This window comes from Entelurus aequoreus, linkage group LG01 (assembly GCF_033978785.1).
Source record: "Entelurus aequoreus isolate RoL-2023_Sb linkage group LG01, RoL_Eaeq_v1.1, whole genome shotgun sequence".
Lineage (NCBI taxonomy): Eukaryota > Metazoa > Chordata > Actinopteri > Syngnathiformes > Syngnathidae > Entelurus > Entelurus aequoreus.
In genome coordinates, this window is record NC_084731.1 from 80678719 (window position 1) to 80700094 (window position 21376).

The window sequence follows — 21376 nt, forward strand, 5'->3', positions numbered from 1 at the left end:
ACGCGCTGAAATTACACTGAAGTGACTCAAATTGCATTAGCGGCCGTGGGTTCATACGCAGTACATAGTGGTTACATATCATATCACCGTTTCTCACTCCTGCACCACCAATGAGAAGTGAAGGCTCGGAGCTGAGCCCATGTATTTTTAATGTCTCTGCAGCACTGATACTTGTCAGAAGCAGTGATTTCTTCTCCCGCATATTGATGCCTTTTCTTCTCTTCTGGAATGATCACAACTGGGGCGGTATAGCTCGGTTGAGGGTTGCAGGTTCGATCCCCGCTCCCGCCATCCTAGTCACTGCCGTTGTGTCCTTGGGCAAGACACTTTACCCACCTGCTCCCAGTGACACCCACACTGGTTTAAATGTAACTTAGATATTGGGTTTCACTATGTAAAGCGCATTTGAGTCACTTGAGAAAAAGCGCTATATAAATATAATTCACTTTACTTCACTTCACAACTGGAACATGATGAAAAGGGGCCGCATACGGCATGTGGAAAACAAAGCACTGTAGTTTCTCGCTACCACAGGCAGTATTCAATGCACTGCGTTTTATTGATAATTTGAATAATGTGAGCTACCACTCGTTTTGGGTTGAAGGGTAAGAGCCTATTAGTTTCATATGACAAATGAGAAAATTATTTTGGTTGGAGGCTGCCATTATTAATAATGTGTCACATTTGGTTAATAGTGCTATAGACAATATTAAAGAATAGATTCTTTCAACGATCATTATTAAGCTTTTTCTATTTTTTAGTAATGAGTAGGGGTCTTGATGGCTTCATCTGGCCGGGATCTTCAGGTCTCCCTGGATCGGTTCCCAGCCGAGTGTGAAGCGACTGGGATGAGAATCAGCACCTCCAAGTCCGAGTCCATGGTTCTCGCACGGAAAAGGGTGGAATGCCATCTCTGGGTTAGGGAGGAGAGCTTGCCCCAAGTGGAGGAGTTCAAGTACGTCGGAGGGTTGTTCACGAGTGAAGGAAGAATGGATTGTTAGATCGACAAGTGGATCAGTGCGGTGTCTGCAGTGATGTGGACGCTGTATCGATCCGTTGTGGTAAAGAAGGAGCTGAGCGGGTTATGACCGAAAGGACAAGATCACGGGTAAAAGCGGCCGAAATGAGTTTCCTTAGTTGGGTGGCAGGGCTCTCCAAGGGTGAGAAGCTCTGTTTTTCGAGAAGAGCTCAACTTAAAGTCGCTGCTCCTCCACATCAAGAGGAGTGAGATGAGGTGATTCGGGCATCTGGTCAAGATGCCACCTGGACGTTTAGGGCATGTCCGAGCGGTAGGAGGCCACAGGGAAGACCCATTACATGTTGGGGAGACTATGTCTCTCAGCTGGCCTGGGAACGCCTCAGCATCCCCCGGGATTAGCTGGACGGGGTAGCTGGGGAGAGGGAAGTTTGGACTTCTCTGCTTAGGCTGCTGCCGCCACGACTCAGCCCTGACCTCGGATAAGCGGAAGAAAATGAATGGATGGATGGAGTAGAGATCTTTAGGCACTTAACAATTTGATCCTGGGTGACGATTCAAACAGATTCTCGCAATGTAATATTTGGTATAATAATTATGATGAAACTTTTTCAAAAGTTAGAAAAGCACTTTCTGGTTGCATGGAGATGGTCTAAAGACGCTTTTAAAAAAATGTATTCTTGTAAAAAATTAATTCAAAAAAATCTTCCATCCATCCATTTTCTTCCGCTTATCCGAGGTCGGGTCGCGGGGGCAGCAGCCTAAGCAGGGAAGCCCAGACTTCCCTCTCCCCAGCCACTTCGTCCAGCTCTTCCCGGGGGATCCCGAGGCGTTCCCAGGCCAGCCGGGAGACATAGACTTCCCAACCTGTCCTGGGTCTTCCCCGTGGCCTCCTACCGGTTGGACGTGCCCTAAACACCTCCCTAGGGAGGCGTTCGGGTGGCATCCTGACCAGATGCCCGAACCCCCTCATCTGGCTCCTCTCCATGTGGAGGAGCAGCGGCTTTACTTAGAGCTCCCCCCCGGATGGCAGAGCTTCTCACCCTATCTCTAAGGGAGAGCCCCGCCACCCGGCGTAGGAAACTAATTTCGGCCGCTTGTACCCGTGATCTTGTCCTTTCGGTCATAACCCAAAGCTCATGACCATAGGTGAGGATGGGAACGTATATCGACCGGTAAATTGAGAGCTTTGCCTTCCGGCTCAGCTCCTTCTTCACCACAACGGATCGATACAGCGTCCGCATTACTGAAGACGCCGCACCGATCCGCCTGTCGATCTCACGATCCACTCTTCCCTCACTCGTGAACAAGACTCCGAGGTACTTGAACTCCTCCACCTGGGGCAGGGTCTCCTCCGCAACCCGGAGATGGCACTCCACCCTTTTCCGGGCGAGAACCATGGACTCGGACTTGGAGGTGCTGATTCTCATCCCAGTCGCTTCACACTCAGCTGCGAACCGATCCAGTGAGAGCTGGAGATCCTGGCCAGAAGAAGCCATCATGTCCACATCATCTGCAAAAAGCAGAGACCTAATCTTGCAGCCACCAAACCAGATGCCCTCAACGCCTTGACTGCGCCGAGAAATTCTGTCCATAAAAGTTATAAACAGAATCGGTGACAAAGGGCAGCCTTGGCGGAGTCCAACCCTCACTGGAAACGTGTCCGACTTACTGTCGGCAATGCGGACCAAGCTCTGGCACTGATCATACAGGGAGCGGACCGACACAATCAGACAGTTCGATACCCCATACTCTCTGAGCTCTCACCACAGGACTTCCCGAGGGACACGGTCGAATGCCTTCTCCAAGTCCACAAAGCACATGTAGACTGGTTGGGCAAACTCCCATGCACCCTCAAGGACCCTGCCGAGAGTATAGAGCTGGTCCACAGTTCTTATTTAAATCGATTATTGAAAATTATGAATCGATTTAGAAAAGGGACGAACAATTGTGATTCAGATGTGAATCGATTCTTTTGTGCACCCCTAGTAATGATTAAACTAAACAATTACTTTTATGTACGTTACAATGCCGTTACCGATACATTTGATGGTGAGGCGGTTGTATGTTAAGACAAATTACAGCAACTTCAGAAAGTATCTTTTTACGAGTGCACTGCAAGCAACAACCACCACCACACCCAAAATTAACTTGATACCATATAGGAAGAAGCAACATCACACAGCAAACTTAACACACAACATTTAAGTAGACACACACACACAAACTTCTGCTACAACGGGGGAATAATGAACAACAATTCAAATGAAGTGATAATCATGTAATTCTACAATACCCAATTTAAGGAAAAGGACAGCTAGAACCAACAAAGCACAATCACTTGATTTAATAATTAGCACCAACAAAATGCAGTGAGCAAAGTTCACCAGTCACTCACTGCCAATGCTGAGCTCACATAGCTAATGCTATGCAGCTAATGCAGACCCTCGCTGACATCACATCACTTGGCAACATTTACCGCTTTTTAAAGGCCCACACTCACGCAATCTGCTCTCTTTAAAAAAAAGTAACACATTAAAGGCCTACTGAAATGCGATTTTCTTATTTAAACGGGGATAGCAGGTCCATTCTATGTGTCATACTTGATCATTTCGCGATATTGCCATATTTTTACTGAAAGGATTTAGTAGAGAACATCGATGATAAAGTCCGCAACTTTTGGTCGCTGATAAAAAAGCCTTGCCTGCACCGGAAGTAGCAGACGATATGCGCGTGACATCACCGGTTGTGGAGCTCCTCACATCTGCACATTCTTTACAATCATGGCCACCAGCAGCGAGAGCGATTCGGACTGAGAAAGCGACGATTTCCCCATTAATTTGAGCGAGGATGAAAGATTCGTGGATGAGGAAAGTGAGAGTGAAGGACTAGAAGGCATGCCACAAATTAATCTCGCATAACAAACACCCCCCCCCCCTCCCATCCATATAACCCGCCAATTCAACTCAAACACCTGCACAACACACTCAATCCCACAGCCCAAAGTGCCGTTCACCTCCCCAAAGTTCATACAGCACATTTATTTCCCCAAAATCCCCAAAGTTACGTACGTGACATGCACATAGCGGCACGCACGTACGGGTAAGCGATCAAATGTTTGGAAGCCGCAGCTGCGTACTCACGGTACCGCGTCTGCGCATCCAACTCAAAGTCCTCCTGGTAAGAGTCTCTGTTGTCCCAGTTCTCCACAGGCCAATGGTAAAGCTTGACTGTCATCTTTCGGGAATGTAAACAATGAAACACCGGCTACGTGTTTGTGTTGCTGCAGCCGGCCGAAATACACCGCTTCCCACCTACAGCTTTCTTCTTTGCTGTCTCCATTGTTCATTGAACAAATTGCAAAAGATTCACCAACACAGATGTCCAGAATACTGTGGAATTTTGCGATGAAAACAGACGACTTAATAGCTGGCCACAATGCTGTCCCAAAATGTCCTCTACAATCCGTGACGTATTTATTTTATTTATATATATATATATATATATATATATATATATATATATATATATTTATTTTGTTTTATTTATATATATATATATATATATATATATATATATATATATATATATATATATATATATATATATATATATATATATATATATATATATATATATATATATATATATGTCTTAATTAGATTATCCAAAAAAATAGTGCTCGATACCGTGGTAGAGCGTAATATGTATGTGTGGGAAAAAATCACAAGACTATTTCATCTCTACAGGCCTTTTTCATGAGGGGTTTTCCTCAATCCTCAGGAGATTTTAAAATAAAATAATTTTAAAATAAAAGAAATACTTGACTTTCAGTTAATTTCTTTTATTTATATATATATATATATATATATATATATATATATATATATATATATATATATATATATATATATATATATATATATATATATATATATATATATAAATAAAAGAAATACTTGACTTTCAGTTAATTTTAGCTATATATATATATTTATTTTATTATATATGTGTATATATATATATATATATAAATAAAAGAAATACTTGACTTTCAGTGAATTCTAGCTATATATTTATTTTATTATATATTTATTTTATTATATATATATATATATATATATATATATATATATATATATATATATATATATATATATATATATATATATATATATATATATATATATATATATATATATATATATATATATAAAGAAATAAAACAAAATAAATATATATATATATATATATATATATATATATATAAATAAAATAAATACGTCACGGATTGTAGAGGACATTTTGGGACAGCATTGTGGCCAGCTATTAAGTCGTCTGTTTTCATCGCAAAATTCCACAGTATTCTGGACATCTGTGTTGGTGAATCTTTTGCAATTTGTTCAATGAACAATGGAGATAGCAAAGAAGAAAGCTGTAGGTGGGAAGCGGTGTATCAGCGGCCCGCTGCAGCAACACAAACTTATATATATTTATATATATATATATATATATATATATATATATATATATATATATATATATATATATATATATATATATATATATATATATATATATATATATATATATATATATATAAGAAATACTTGAATTTCAGTGAATTCTAGCTATAAATATACTCCCCCCCCCACCCCATCTCCCGAATTCGGAGGTCTCAAGGTTGGCAAGTATGCCTGAAACCTTCACCCTATAACGGCCGCATGCTGTCCTCAGTCACGTCCGCCTTTCCTCCATATAAACAGCGTGCCGGCCCAGTCACATAACATCTACGGCTTTTGGAACTCAGTGCACACACAACAACCTACCTGGATTCTATAAGAGATTCGATAAGAAATCGGTTTGATAAGAGGATACGATAATGGCATCGACATCGAAAATTTCTTAACGAACATCCTCCCTAATGCTGACTACTATAGCTAGCGGCAGCCCCGTTTATCGCTAGCTAGCGGTTTGTGTGTTGATCATTAACCAGGAGCTAGCTAGCAGTTGGCGCTTGTGCTCCTAATCGCTTGTTGTCGCAAATAAAAAATGTACAAATTACAAAACCCAAAACCAGTGAAGTTGGCACGTTGTGTAAATGATAAATAAAAACATAATAGAATGATTTGCAAATCCTTTTCAACCTATGTTCAATTGAATGGACTGCAAAGACAAGATATTTAATGTTTGAACTGGAAAACGTTGTTATTTTTTGCAAATATTAGCTCATTTGGAATTTGATGCCTGCAACATGTTTCAAAAAAGCTGGCACAAGTGGCAAAAAAGACGGAGCAAGTTGAGGAATGCTCATCAAACACTTATTTGGAACATCCCATAGGTGAACAGGCTAATTGGGAACAGGTGGGTGCCATGATTGGCTATAAAAGCAGCTTCCATGAAATGCTCAGTCATTCACAAACAAGGATGGGGTGAGGGTCACCACTTTGTGAACAAATGCATGAGCAAATTAACAAACAGTTTAAGAACGACATTTCTCAACGAGCTATTGCAAGGTATTTAGGGATTTTGCCATTTACGGTCCGTAATATAATCAAAAGGTTCAGAGAATCTGGAGAAATCACTGCACGTAAGCGATTATATTAGGGACCTTTGATCTCTCAGGTGGTACTGCATCAAAAAGCGACATCAGTGTGTAAAAGATATCACCACATGGGCTCAGGAACACTTCAGAAAACCACTGTCAGTAACTACAGTTTGTCGCTAAATCTGTAAATGCAGGTTAAGCCTCTACTATGCAAAGCGAAAGCCATTTATCAACAACACCCAGAAATGCTGTCGGCTTTGCTGGACCCGAGCTCATCTAAGATGAACTGATGCAAAGAGGAAAAGTGTTCTGTGGTCTGAAGAGTCCACATTTCAAATAATATTTGGAAACTTTGGACGTTGTGTCCTCCGGAACAAAGAGGAAAAGAACCATCCGAATTGTTATAGGCGCAAAGTTGAAAAGCCAGCATCTGTGATGGTATGGGGGTGTATTAGTGCCCAAGACATGGGTAACTTAGACATCTGTGAATGCACCATCAATGCTGAAAGGTACATACAGGTTTTGGAGCAACATATGTTGCCATCCAAGCAACTTTATCATGGACGCCCCTGCTTATTTCAGCAAGACAATGCCAAGCCACGTGTTACAACAGCGTGGCTTCATAGTAAAAGAGTGTGGGTACTAGACTGGCCTGCCTGTAGTCCAGACCTGTCTCCCATTGAAAATGTGTGGCGCATTATGAAGCCTAAAATACCACAATGGAGACCCCTGGACTGTTGAACAACTTAAGCTGTACATCAAGCAAGGATGGGAAATAATTCCACCTGAAAAGCTTCAAAAATTGGTCTCCTCAGTTCCTAAACATTTACCGAGTGTTGTTAAAAGGAAAGGCCATGTAACACAGTAGTAAATATGCCCCTGTGCCAACTTTTTTGCAATGGGTTGCTGCCATTAAATTCTAAGTTAATGATTATTTGCAAAAAAAAAAAAAAGTTTCTCAGTTCGAACATTAAATATCTTGTCTTTGCAGTCTATTCAATTGAATATAAGTTGAAAAGGATTTGCAAATCATTGTATTCTGCTTTTATTTACCTTTTATACAACGTGCCAACAATATTTTTTAATTCATTATAGAAATATAAATGGTTAAAATACTTCAGTGCGTGTATTTTTTGAGCACACTCAGCAATAACAGTGCTATTATATTTCCATCTTGTTACATCCCTATATGAGCACGATAGCATGGCAGAGGGGATGATTACAATAAGTACGGGTCATCTCACAGCCAAAACTGCTTATCAGATTCCTCACAAATGAATGTGATTATTCAGGGGGCCTAATTGAATAATTGAGGCCAATCATCCCCACCGGTCACAAGTCCATCCTCTACGCAGAAAACTGGAGCCCAACTTGCAGGGCAGGTAGTGCAGCAAGCTCCATTACAAATTCATTTGGATTGTGCCCATGCAAGATTGATGGGGATCCCTCGGCCGCTTGTTTGTACGGACTACATGCTTCAATTCAATTATTCATGTCTTACCAGGCATCCTAGCGTGCGCCGGACCGCCTACCTGCCGACGCTGGCGGGGAAATGGTAACACGAGCACCAAAGCATGATATCTCTCAGGGGAAAGATAGGAAGGGGTGTTAGCGGGTGTTTGTTTCTGGGATTGATGAAGGGTAAAGTTATTGCCGTAATGGAGGAGACAAATCAACAGCACTTACTCATACAGCAAATGTAATTACCGGGGTTTAGCTTCGTCTGATGACACCGATCCTGGAAACTCTTGCTGGATTATTACTTTCTGGAACTGTTGTAACTTAGACATTTGGCTGAACACATTCATTATTTCCAAGTCATGAAAAGAATAGTCCTCGAAAATTGCCTGCTCATTATCAAAATCCGTGTGTCATAAAAGTCCTGAAATTTGGGGAGCGAAAACGTTCAGGAATACTACAGCAGTGTTTCTTAACCATAGGGCTCATTGTTGGCCTGCTGACATGCCTTCGAGGGCCGCCGAAAATATATCATGTACTCAGTTGTAATACACTTTTCCACCACATGTGGCAGTTGTGGTGGATTGTCCGAAGCTTAAGCAGGCAACAAAAGTAGTTTAGTACAACAAATGTATTTACCCATTATCAGAAGTGCAGGTTGAATTAAGTTGGCCGTGCAGACGGACCACATGTTACTCCGGAGCAAACAAGACACACACAAGCCAAAATCACTGTCGAGTTCCGGTCTTCTGCCATTTTTTATATGTCTCTTGTGCGTCACTGTTTTTTATCTAGTGCGTCATGATTGTTTTGTTTTGGTTTTGTCTGTTCCAAAACAACCTTGTATCTCTTAGTCATATTTGGAAATTCTAAACATTCTGTAGACAGGTTGGCATAACTCCATATTCACCTTTGTCCCACAACTGGTCCATTCAATGGCACAAAATACAAGAGAATTGAAAATGAGCGGACATTCTTAAAAGACAAGAAATATAGGTCAAAAGGTCAGAAATTCCACGACACAGTAATGACTATCAAACAAACAGACAAAGTCTGGAGCTAAAGTAATAGAGAAGTTGGTAACACTTTAGTATGGGGAACATATTCACCATTAATTAGTTGCTTATTAACATGCAAATTAGTAACATATTGGCTCTTAATTAGTCATTATTAAAGGCCTACTGAAACCCACTACTACCGACCACGCAGTCTGATAGTTTATATATCAATGATGAAATCTTAACATTATAACACATGCCAATACGGCCGGGTTAACTTATAAAGTGACATTTTAAATTTGCCGCTAAACTTCCGGTTCGAAACGCCTCTGAGGCGGACGTATGCGCGTGACGTAGACCGGCGAACACGGGTATGCCTTCCACATTGAAGCCAATACGAAAAAGCTCTGTTTTCATTTCATAATTCCACAGTATTCTGGACATCTGTGTTCGTGAATCTGTTTCAATCCTGTTCATTGCATTATGAAGAAGGAAGCTGAGCAAGCAAAGAAGAAAGTTGTCGGTGCGAAATGGACGTATTTTTCGAACGTAGTCAGCCACAACAGTACACAGCCGGCGCTTCTTTGTTTACATTCCCGAAAGATGCAGTCAAGATGGAAGAACTCGGATAACAGAGACTCTAACCAGGAGGACATTTGACTTGGATACACAGACGCCTGTAGAGAACTGGGACAACACAGACTCTTACCAGGATTACTTTGATTTGGATGACAAAGACGCAGACGTGCTACTGTGAGTATGCAGCTTTGGCTTTTTTTTGCGTATGTACGTAACTTTTTTAAAATATATAAGCTTTATGAACCTTGGGTTAGGTGAACGGTCTTTTGGGCTGAGTGATTGTGTGTGTTGATCATGTGTTTGAATTGTATTGGCGTGTTCTATGGAGCTAGGAGCTAGCAGAGGAGCTAGGAGCTAGCATAACACGTACCGTACCGTACGTGCGCGTCACGTACGTAACTTTTTAAAAATATATAAGATTTATGAACCTTGGGTTAGGTGAACGGTCTTTTGGGCTGAGTGATTGTGTGTGTTGATCAGGTGTTTGAATTGTATTGGCGTGTTCTATGGAGCTAGGAGCTAGCAGAGGAGCTAGGAGCTAGCATAACAAACACGCAGGTGTTATTATGCAGGATTAATTTGTGGCATATTAAATATAAGCCTGGTTGTGTTGTGGCTAATAGAGTATATATATGTCTTGTGTTTATTTACTGTTGTAGTCATTCCCAGCTGAATATCAGGTACCGTGAGTATGCAGCCTTGGCTGCTAAACATTCGATAACTTGACCGTATGTGCGCGTCACGTACGTAACTTTTCTCGAAAAGGTTAAGAACGCCCGTATTACAGTACGCCTGAAAACGTTGCACAACTTGGAGGTCCAACTGTCACTGTGCATGTATACATCGATACATGCTTTTTTTTAATCGTGGTAACGGATGAGTATGTATTTTCTTCATAGGTATCATGGGCTGAATTTCTAGTATCAACCCTACAGAGGTGTCACTCAGACAGAAAAAGTCACAATTAGCCTGGAATTCAACAATGATTGATTTCCAAGCCACCCTGAAGTGTTTTGTGTGGGACTGGTTCTTGCAAGGCGACACATTCCTGCAGTTTGGTAGTGATTGGAGTGCACGTGAACAGCTCTATCACCAGCAGGTGCGGGTTGCCTTGCCAGCGCCAGGTTGGCGCAGCCTGGTTCCGTTTCGGAGCCACAGCGGGCAGAGGGGAAAAAACATGGCGTTGGCTCAAGAGGGAGGGCGGCGCAGACAAGCAGAAAGAGAATGGGGGATGTGTCCTCTTTTTCAGCTTCTGCTTATTTTTGTCAATTCTTGCAATCCTACTGCGGAACTTTATTGAATATGTATGAACCTCTTTGTTCATCGTCAAATGCTTAAGGGATCATTATATGTTTTATTTTTCTAGATTTAAAATATATTGGCCTACAAATTATTGCCAATAAACAATATTATTGCCATTTTTTTTTGGGGACCAAATTAACCACTGATGAATGGACAATACATAAGAATAATGGAAGTATACCCTTTCAAATACAGTTAATTGTATTTCTCGTATATTTTAACACTGTACAAAACCCAAAACCAGTGAAGTTGGCACGTTGGGTAATTCGTAAAAAAAAACTGAATACAATGATTTGCAAATCTTTTTCAACTTATACTCAATTGAATAGACTGCAAAGACAAGATTTTTAATGTTCGAACTGAGAAACTACTTTTTTTTTTTTGCAAATAATCATTAACTTAGAATTTAATGGCAGCAAAATTGCAAAAAAGTTGGCACAGGGGCATTTTTACCACTGTGTTACATGGCCTTTCCTTCTAACAACACTCAGTAAATGTTTAGAAACTGATGAGACCAATTTTTGAAGCTTTTAAGGTGGAATTATTTCCCATTCTTGCTTGATGTACAGCTTAAATTGTCCGTTGTGGTATTTTAGGCTTCATATTGCACCACACATTTTCAATGGGAGACAGGTCTGGACTACAGGCAGGCCAGTCTAGTACCCGCTCTCTGTTACTATGAAGCCACGCTGTTGTAACACGTGCAGAATGGGGCTTGGTCTTGTCTTGCTGAAATAAGCAGGGGCGTCCATGATAACATTGCTTGGATGACAACATATGTTGCTCCAAAACCTGTATGTACCTTTCAGCATTAATGGTGCATTCACAGATGTGTAAGTTACCCATGTCTTGGGCACTAATACACCCCCATACCATCACAGATGCTGGCTTTTAAACTTTGCGCCTTGAACAATCCGGATGGTTCTTTTCCTCTTTGTTCCGGAGGACATGACGTCCACAGTTTCCAAAAACAATTTGAAATGTGAATTCATCAGACCACAGAACACTTTTCCACTTTGCATCAGTCCTTCTTAGATGGGATCGGGCCCAGTGAAGCCGGCGGCGTTTCTGGGTGTTGTTGATAAATGGCTTTCGCTTTGCGTAGTAGAGTTTTAACTTGCATTTACAGTTGTAGCAACAAACTGTAGTTACTGACAGTGGTTTTCTGAAGTGTTCCTGAGCCCATGTGGTGATATCCTTTACACACTGATGTCGCTTTTTGATGCAGTACCGCCTGAGGAATCGAAGGTCACGGGCATTCAATGTTGGTTTTCAGCCTTGCTGCTTACGTGCAGTGATTTCTCCAAATTCTCTGAACCTTTTGATGATATTACAGACCGTAGATGGTGAAATCCCTTAATTCCTTGCAATAGCTGGTTGAGAAATGTTGTTCTTAAACAATTGCTCAGGCATTTGTTGACAAAGTGGTGACCCTCACGGCATCCTTGTTTGTGAATGACTGAACATGTCATGGAAGCTGCTTTTATACCCAATTATACCGGATTATAAGGCGCACTGCCGATGAATAGTCTATTTTTTAAATCTTTTTTCATATATAGTAGGCGCACCCGATTATAAGGCGCATTAAAGGGATCATATTATTATGATTTTTTTCTAAATGTAAAACACTTCCTTGTGGTCTACATAACATGTAATGGTGGTTCTTTGGTCAAAATGTTGCATAGATGATGTTTTACAGATCATCTTCAAGTCGCTTTCTGACAGTCGCTTCCGGATGCGCCGTTTTGTGGGCGGTCTTATTACGTGGCTCACCTTTGGCAGCGTCTTCTCCCCGTCATCTTTGTTGTAGCGGTGTAGCGTGCAAGGACGGGAGTGGAAGAAGTGTCAAAAGATGGAGCTAACTGTTTTAATGACATTCAGACTTTACTTCAATCAATAACGGAGCAGCATCTCCTCATCCGGAAACAACCACACCGGAAATGTGTCCCGTGAAAAAACGTCCGACCGGAACTCTCTAATAACTAAAGTTCCTTGGGTGAATAATGTAAACTCACTACACCGGTATGTTTTAGCGCTTTCATGGCGAGTTTACTGACAGATATGAGTAAGAACTTTACACTACTTTATATTAGAAATTGCAACAGCGGAGGACGAATGTCCTATAACAAGAAGATAGAGAAAAAGAAGAAGCTTATCAACTACGGTGTCGGCACGGACACGAGCAATTTTTCAGGATTTATGCAGATGCCAAATACAGATCAGCAGGTACCAGAGGGTAAAAAAAGTTGCTTTTGCATAATATTACGAAACAAAACACCAGATAATATGTCTTACCTTATACACACACACCATAATAACACTCGTATGTTTAATGCACCGACAATCCTTCAAGCGGTGCGGCTTCATAGCTTACCAAAGTCGTACTAAAACATTTTTATAGATTTTTTGAGCTATATTTTCAATGGAACATTTAAAATGTTGGTGATGTTTACTTGAGACCCATCATAGTGCAGGCTACACTTATCTCTTATGTTTGACTGCCATCTACTGGTCAGACTTATTACACCATGTACCAAATAAAATAGTTCAAGGTGAATAAGCTCAACCAAACTTATTCCTTACATTAGGCGCACTGTCGAGTTTTGAGGGAAAAAAAGGATTTTAAGTGCGCCTTATAGTCCGGAAAATACGTTACTATGGCGGAATCGCGCAAATCTCTTTGGATAAGTTTTGACCATATATGGATAATCCGTTGGGAAAAACGCCACAAATTGTGCAAATTCCAAAAGGCTCATTTGGAGGAAGTATGAAGGAAAGCAAGATTGTTTTATAAACATCTCCACCATGCCTCCATGGTTTTAGTTCACATTTTGGAGTCTTGTGGAGATACCAAATACCGAAAAATGGCCCCTTTGAGTACATTCGGAAAAAAAAAATCCATAGGCATATATATATATATATATATATATATATATATATATATATATATATATATATATATATATATATATACAGTATATATATATATATATATATATATATATATACTCTGATTCTGAGGATTCTCAATCTTTTCAATTGCTTCTGTGGATTGGAAAATGCCTTTTATAGAAAAACAAATGATGAATGGCCTTAGAGGATTGCACAAGACAAGTGTTAATTAGCATATTTTCGTTCGGGTCCTCCAAGGAGACAAACGAACAATAGGTTGGCAGCAGACCTGCTTGGAAGCCACAATGCCATTTTGAGCGGAGAAGCATGTATCGCAAAGCTCATGAATAACCTCATTGGAGTTTGCTGAAATCCTGCACGCGCGACATGGACACGAGTATTGGATGCTGCCATGTACGAGAATGGAATGTGTAAGGAAATAATGAGTTCAAAACAAATACATGTGGGAAAGTAAAGCTCACTGGTGTGTTACATTGTATTTGGAATCTTCTGGAAGTCATTTTCACGGAACTAACAGAAAAGGTTGATGTCGGTGAAACTTTCTCCATGAGTCAGCTCACCCACACATTACTGTAATGGTTACTGTACTCTAGAAGAGGGGGCAATGCACCTGTAGAGGATGCTGAGTCACAACTTGGCTTGTCGCGATACCAGAATTTCAGTAGTCGATACCGATACCTGTGAATTAGCACCATTATCGTCACTTATTCGCAAAAAAACCCCCACAACCCATCTACTTTTAAATGCACTACTTCAGGGCTATTCAACTACATAATGAAGAGGGCCACAGTTTCAAGAGCCCAAGGGCTCAGGGACCGGATATCGAACGGTGGATGTTTTGTCAGAAAGTGCCTCCGCAGGTTATATTTCTCTGGGACTGCGTTTACTTAATTGCAAAGTAAACACATCGGCTTTCACACTGCACTGTCAATGAATTCATTATTCTGCCCTCGCTAGTCGTTTCCAGCGTGTGCAGCTATTTAACACCATAAAGAAAAAGAAGCTCCAGTTTTTGTTGAGCAAGCATTATCGCTTTTTCATGATGTTCTGGTCGGATGAATGCGATCTGAGCGCGGGAGCCTTCATATTGAGGACGCATCGCATATATATCCGATGTATATCCAAGTACGGAAGAAAAAATTGGGAATCGCACTGTTCACACGGACATGAAGAAATCCGATACAGGTCGCATATGGGCAAACAAATCGGAATTGACCTGCAGTGTGAAGGCCCAAGTTGTGTTTTCGTAGCACTTTTAGAAGTGATAAAGGTTAGCGTGCGCGCTTCTGGAGGTTCTCTGCACATTGTAGTAAAAATGCATACTCACTGGGCTTGTGGTGGCGGATCTCTACTCTCACACACAAAGTGTATTATTCTGCGGTAAACTAGGCGCGTATGAGGTGTGTTGTGAAGAGGAGTTACACTGCACCAACAGTTTATTTATTTACAAACCCCGTTTCTATATGAGTTGGGAAATTGTGTTAGATGTAAATATAAACGGAATACAATGATTTGCAAATCCTTTTCAACCCATATTCAATTGAATGCACTACAAAGACAAGATATTTGATGTTCAAACTCATAAACTTTGTTTTTTTTTTGCAAATAATAATTAACTTGGAATTTCATGGCTGCAACACGTGCCAAAGTAGTTAGGAAAGGGCATGTTCACCACTGTGTTACATGGCCTTTCCTTTCCTTTTAACAACACTTATGTGTCTCCTCAGTTGGGAACTGAGGAGACACATTTTTTAAGCTTCTCAGGTGGAATTCTTTCCCATTCTTGCTTGATAAACAGCTTAAGTTGTTCAACAGTCCGGGGGTCTACGTTGTGGTATTTTAGGCTTTATAATGCGCCACACATTTTTAATGGGAGACAGGTCTGGACTACAGGCAGGCCAGTCTAGTACCTGCACTCTTTTACTATGAAGCCACGTTGATGTAACACATGGCTTGGCATTGTCTTGCTGAAATAAGCAGGGGCGTCCATGGTAACGTTGCTTGGATGGCAACATATGTTGCTCCCAAACCCGTATGTACCTTTCAGCATTAATGGCGCCTTCACAGATGTGTAAGTTACCCATGTCTTGGGCACTAATACACCCCCATACCATCACAGATGCTGGCTTTTCAACTTTGCGCCTATAACAATCCGGATGTTTCTTTTCCTCTCTGGTACGGAGGACACGACGTCCACAGTTTCCAAAAACAATTTGAAATGTGGACTCGTCAGACCACAGAACACTTTTCCACTTTGTATCAGTCCATCTTAGATGAGCTCAGGCCCAGCGAAGCCGACGGCGTTTCTGGGTGTTGTTGATAAACGGCTTTCGCTTTGCATAGGAGAGTTTTAACTTGCACTTACAGATGTAGCGACCAACTGTAGTTACTGACAGTGGGTTTCTGAAGTGTTCCTGAGCCCATGTGGTGATATCCTTTACACACTGATGTCGCTTGTTGATGCAGTACAGCTTGAGGGATCGAAGGTCATGGGCTTAGCTGCTTACGTGCAGTGATTTCTCCAGATTCTCTGAACCCTTTGATGATATTACGAACCGTAGATGGTGAAATCCCTAAATTCCTTGCAATAGCTGGTTGAGAAAGGTTTTTCTTAAACTGTTCAACAATTTGCTCACGCATTTGTTGACAAAGTGGTGACCCTCGCCCCATCCTTGTTTGTGAATGACTGCGCATTCCATGGAATCTACTTTTATACCCAATCATGGCACCCACCTGTTCCCAATTTGCCTGTTCACCTGTGGGATGTTCCAATTAAGTGTTTGATGAGCATTCCTCAACTTTATCAGTTTTTATTGCCACCTTTCCCAACTTCTTTGTCACGTGTTGCTGGCATCAAATTCTAAAGTTAATGATTATTTGCAAAAAAAAAAAAAACGTTATCAGTTTGAACATCAAATATGTTGTCTTTGTAGCATATTCAACTGAATATGGGTTGAAAATGATTTGCAAATCATTGTATTCCGTTTATATTTACATCTAACACAATTTCCCAACTCATATGGAAACGGGGTTTGTATTTAGTGAATGCAAAGTCCTTCAGCCAAGCAGCTGCCTCTTGGTCTTCTGTGTGGAGGGTGACCAATCCTCCTCTCAGTCTTTAGAGAGGGCAAGCTTCAATGATGTGTTCCATTGTCTGCGCCTCTCCACAAGCACACAGTGGGCTAGGGCTACTGCCCCGTTTGTGAAGGCTGGCCAAGCACCGGCAATGTCCAGTCCTGAATCTGTTGGTCGACCACTGTGTCCTTGAAAGGTCTGTGCCGGGGACATGTTGTGTACGGTCTGACACAAGGTGTTTGTTGGGGACTTCCTTGGACGCCAATTCCTTTTCTCAAGCTGATTGGATGGTGAAGTCAGCTGTTGGGGTGTTTTTCCATATGGGGCGTCTGGATGGGAGTTGAGCAGTGGTTGGGTTGAGGATGTCTTTGTGGATTGATAGATGCATCCTTTGGGTACACGCTGTTTGTCGGATGTGTGGAGGTGCAATGTTTGATAGGACAGGGAGCCAGGGGAGTTGTGTTGAGCGAATTAGCCTGGTTATAATTCTCATGGTTGTTTTGTGCTGGGTGTCCACATACTGTATGTGGGGTGACCTGGACCAAACGGGAACACAACATTGTGCTGCAGAGTGTGCCAATGCTGAGGTGCCTAGTGTGGAGGTTGGCATGACCCATTTCGCACCAGCAAGCTTGCAGAGCAGGTTGTTTCTGGTCTGTATCTAGCTTTCGTCCATTTTATATGTTCCTTGAAGGATAGGGTCCTGTCAAGGGTCACTCTAAGGGAGGTTGGGTTAGGGCCATGCTTAAATTTAAGCCCTCTGAGGTAGATGTGGAGTTCTCTGACAGTTTTTGCATTGTGGAGATAGAATACATAGAATTGGTTTTAGGCACCAAGTGTTGCAGTACTGATCTACATTAGTGAGGTCTTCAGTGAGCACCCGTTCCAGTTGATCAAAATCCGGTGCTTGGAATACCAGACAGATGTCATCTGTGTAGATTAATTTACGGGATTCGATGCTGGGTCGTCCATGTAGATATTAAACAGTGTTGGAGCTCGTTGGGAGACCATTTGTATGTGTTCTCCATGTGCTCTTGTTCTGTCCGAGGTGAACTCTGAACCTTTGTTTGGTCAGCAGAGTTTTGATGGTGGCTGGAGCCCAGGCAGGGAGTGCTTTTGTGAGTTTCAGTAGAAGGCCTTTATGCCAGACCATAGGTGGCTGTGAGGTCGAAAAATACCAGTCTAGTTTCTGCTCTCGAAACCATTTTCGATGTAGGTGGTTAGGGCCAGTACTTGTTCTCCTGTGCTGCAGTCCTGAACATGAACATTTATGAGCAAGGGCAAACCGAAAGCGCAAAATCCAAATTTTTTTATTTAGGCTAGCTGTATATACATATTGCATCATTATGCCTCATTTGTAGGTATATTTGAGCTCATTTAATTTCCTTTACTTATGTCCTCTGTGTATTTAATTTATATTTGCATGTCTCGTGACACATTATCTGTATGTAATATTGGCGGCATTTCTGATAGTTGTTTGTGTGCCATGTTGTTCCAGACCACAGCAAACATTACCCAGCTTGCAAAGATTGTAATAAATCCATTAGAAAAAGACAGCCTGTCGTTTCTTTCAACTTGGACACACACATCTATACCTGTGGCCATTCTAAGACGTTATCTTACCCTCTGAGTAGCCTCCATTTTACTAATGTTTTCCAATGTTGTGAAAATGTGTAGAATACATATTACATTTCAATATTTCTGTCAACAAATGTTTGCGTCAGCTTGCGACACATAGTCATTTTGATAGTAGGCTAACATAGCTAATATAGACACATCATGTGTTGCACTCATTATACCACTTATATAAGACTTCTAAAGTAATTCTGATAGGAGGCTAATATAGACACTTGCATCATGTGTTGCCTTCATTATAAGACTTATATAAGACTTTTAAAGTCATTTTGATAGTAGGCTAATATAGACACATCATGTGTTGCACTCATAACACTTATATAAGACTTGTACAGTCATTTTGATAGTATGCTAAAATAGCTAATATAGATACTTACATCATGTGTTGCACTCATTATAACACTTATATAAGGTTTTAATTTTTTTGCGGCTCCTGACATTTTCTTTTTGTATTATTGGTTCAATATGGCTCGTTCAACATTTTGGTTTTGCCAACCCGTGGTCTGATTGATTAGGATAGTTCAGGACCACTGGATGACATTGTTATTGCTCGTGTCTTTCATGCGCTCAATGAACATGTATGTAGAGCCTTAGGCTAGGAGAGCACCAAAACAAGACCTAAACAAGCAACACTGACAACAGACATTGATCAGGGTTAAGACGAAGCAGGCAGACTGAAGTCGAGATAATATAACACCTTTAGAAGCATTTTCAATTGGAGCATGTGTAAAAAGAATGTAGCTCATAAAAGGTAACTCAAAAGAGAGTAATTCACTGAAGGTAAAATTGGGAATTTTCCGATTAGGGTCTTTCAGATGCCAATTCCGATACCGATCATCCATTTGTGCTTCCGCCAAACCAATCACATGTAAGAACTGTAATTTGTTTTATTTTTATGGCGACACTGTAACAATATCAACACAATATTCACGCTAGAACATTATTCTTTTTTATTGCATACACTACTATCTACTACTCTTTTAAATCCTCTGTCCAGAGAATTATTCCCTGAATTTGTAAACAAAAACTACAGTAAATTTAAAAAAATATATGGAAATACAAATATTGATCTTGTCACTCTAGTATCGCTCACATACTGATACCACCCTTGGTATTGACACTGCCCTTTTCTTACGTGTATGCCTTGTCTACTATAAGAATCTGTTAATTTCCTGATAATAGCTGCTTACTTTCTGCTGTAATGTGGTTGCATTAAAGTTTTCTAAGCACTTATTTCTTGTGTTGATTCAATTTAGCTCCACGGCTAGTTTAGCAATTAGCATGCCTTCTTGTCTTAACATGTTAAACCTCGTCCTCCAGTGATATTATGTATTCATAGTTTATAAACTTAATTATGTCGCAATGGAGGTGATGATTATTAACTTAGGGCAGAGGCTCCACACTGCGTATGGACATACAAGCTGCTCGCCGCCTCTGTCAGCAATGGGGCGCAAAAATGCATATAGCATCAGCCAGCGGGGATCGGCAATAAAAGGCATTAATCGCCCGACAGTGATCGGTGGCAGATCAATCGCACATCCCCAGTGATCCTTATTTGTTTTTCCTTCCCTGACCCGTACACCCAATGACCAGATCTCGTGCTCTGCTCCACAGGACTACACGTTGACAATGTATTTCCAGCAGTACTGGAGGGACAAACGTCTGGCCTATGTCGGAATCCCTCTCAACCTCACCTTGGACAATAGAGTAGCAGACCAGCTGTGGGTACCGGACACCTATTTCCTCAATGACAAGAAGTCCTTTGTCCACGGAGTCACCGTCAAAAACCGCATGATCCGTCTTCATCCAGATGGAACCGTTCTTTACGGCCTTAGGTAAGGCACTTACTGCACCGTGACACATTTTCATGTTTCATACTGAATTGTTGCCCTTGACTTTGTTGGGTGGCGCCAGTCCCCTCAAATGAAACGACCAAGTCTCACCCGCGATTGGTTTGAAAGTGAATTTTTGGGATCATAAAAATGTCTTTGTCCCAGCGTCAAGTTAATTCAGCGTGTTTAAAGCCCTATCAGAGTACCGCACTTCCTCAAGCTGACAATTTGGCAGTTCCCGACCGCTGGCTTCTGAGCAACTCAAGGATTACGTGTCATGCTCAAGGGCACCTCAGCATTGGGTTTGAAACGGAAGAGGGACCAAGTGACATGGCCCCATGCAAAAAGAATACAGTGTAAAAGTGGTTCGGAGTTGCATCCATGGCACTTTCTGTTTGGCCTCATTAAAGAATTTCCATTGATCTTTTCAACAAAGGACCCTTAAATATGGATGCATGCTTTGAGTTATTACACTTTCTGTCGCAACTTATTTGATTATGTAAGTTCATAGCACTGAGCTTAGTGGGATACTTAAAGACCTCTCAGTGCTTTTAGGAGATGAATGACAGCCTGACAGCCGGTCACTGATATGAGCTGTTAGATAATTATCGGGTAGGGCTTGCTATAATACAGTTAGTCAATCTCTATTGTTCGCTGTCACACCCCCTTGGATGGAAATGTTTAAAAACCGGATAATATAAAATAATTTGTCTGTATGCCTGTGTACTGTATATTTTTAATAGTGTGGAATAAGGTCTTTATTTGGAGCAAATGGCTAATGGCTAAAAACTGTATCACGATATAAGTGTTTGGCAACACTTTAGTATGGGGAACATATTCACCATTAATTAGTTGCTTATTAACATGCAAATTAGTAACATATTGGCTCTTAATTAGTCATTATTAGGTACTTATTAATGCCTTAACCCTAACCCTAACCCTAACCAAATAACTGTAAATTAAGTCTTTGTTACTTACAATATGTTTCCCATACTAAAGTGTTACCAAGTGTTTTGTATCGGTTGAAATCAGAGGTTTTTATGACCTACCGATAATTAGG

General features: G+C 41.1%; 1 protein-coding gene across 4 annotated transcripts in view; it reads left to right on the forward strand.

Moving 5' to 3' along the window:
- LOC133657818 (gamma-aminobutyric acid receptor subunit beta-3-like) overlaps window positions 1-21376 on the forward strand; it is a 216563-nt gene that overhangs the window by 126860 nt on the left and 68327 nt on the right. For all 4 annotated transcript variants that reach the window (XM_062059604.1, XM_062059608.1, XM_062059614.1 and 1 more), the window contains one exon: window positions 20099-20319. In XM_062059604.1, coding sequence (XP_061915588.1) covers window positions 20099-20319 — 221 coding nt within the window. The remainder of the gene's footprint in view (window positions 1-20098; window positions 20320-21376) is intronic.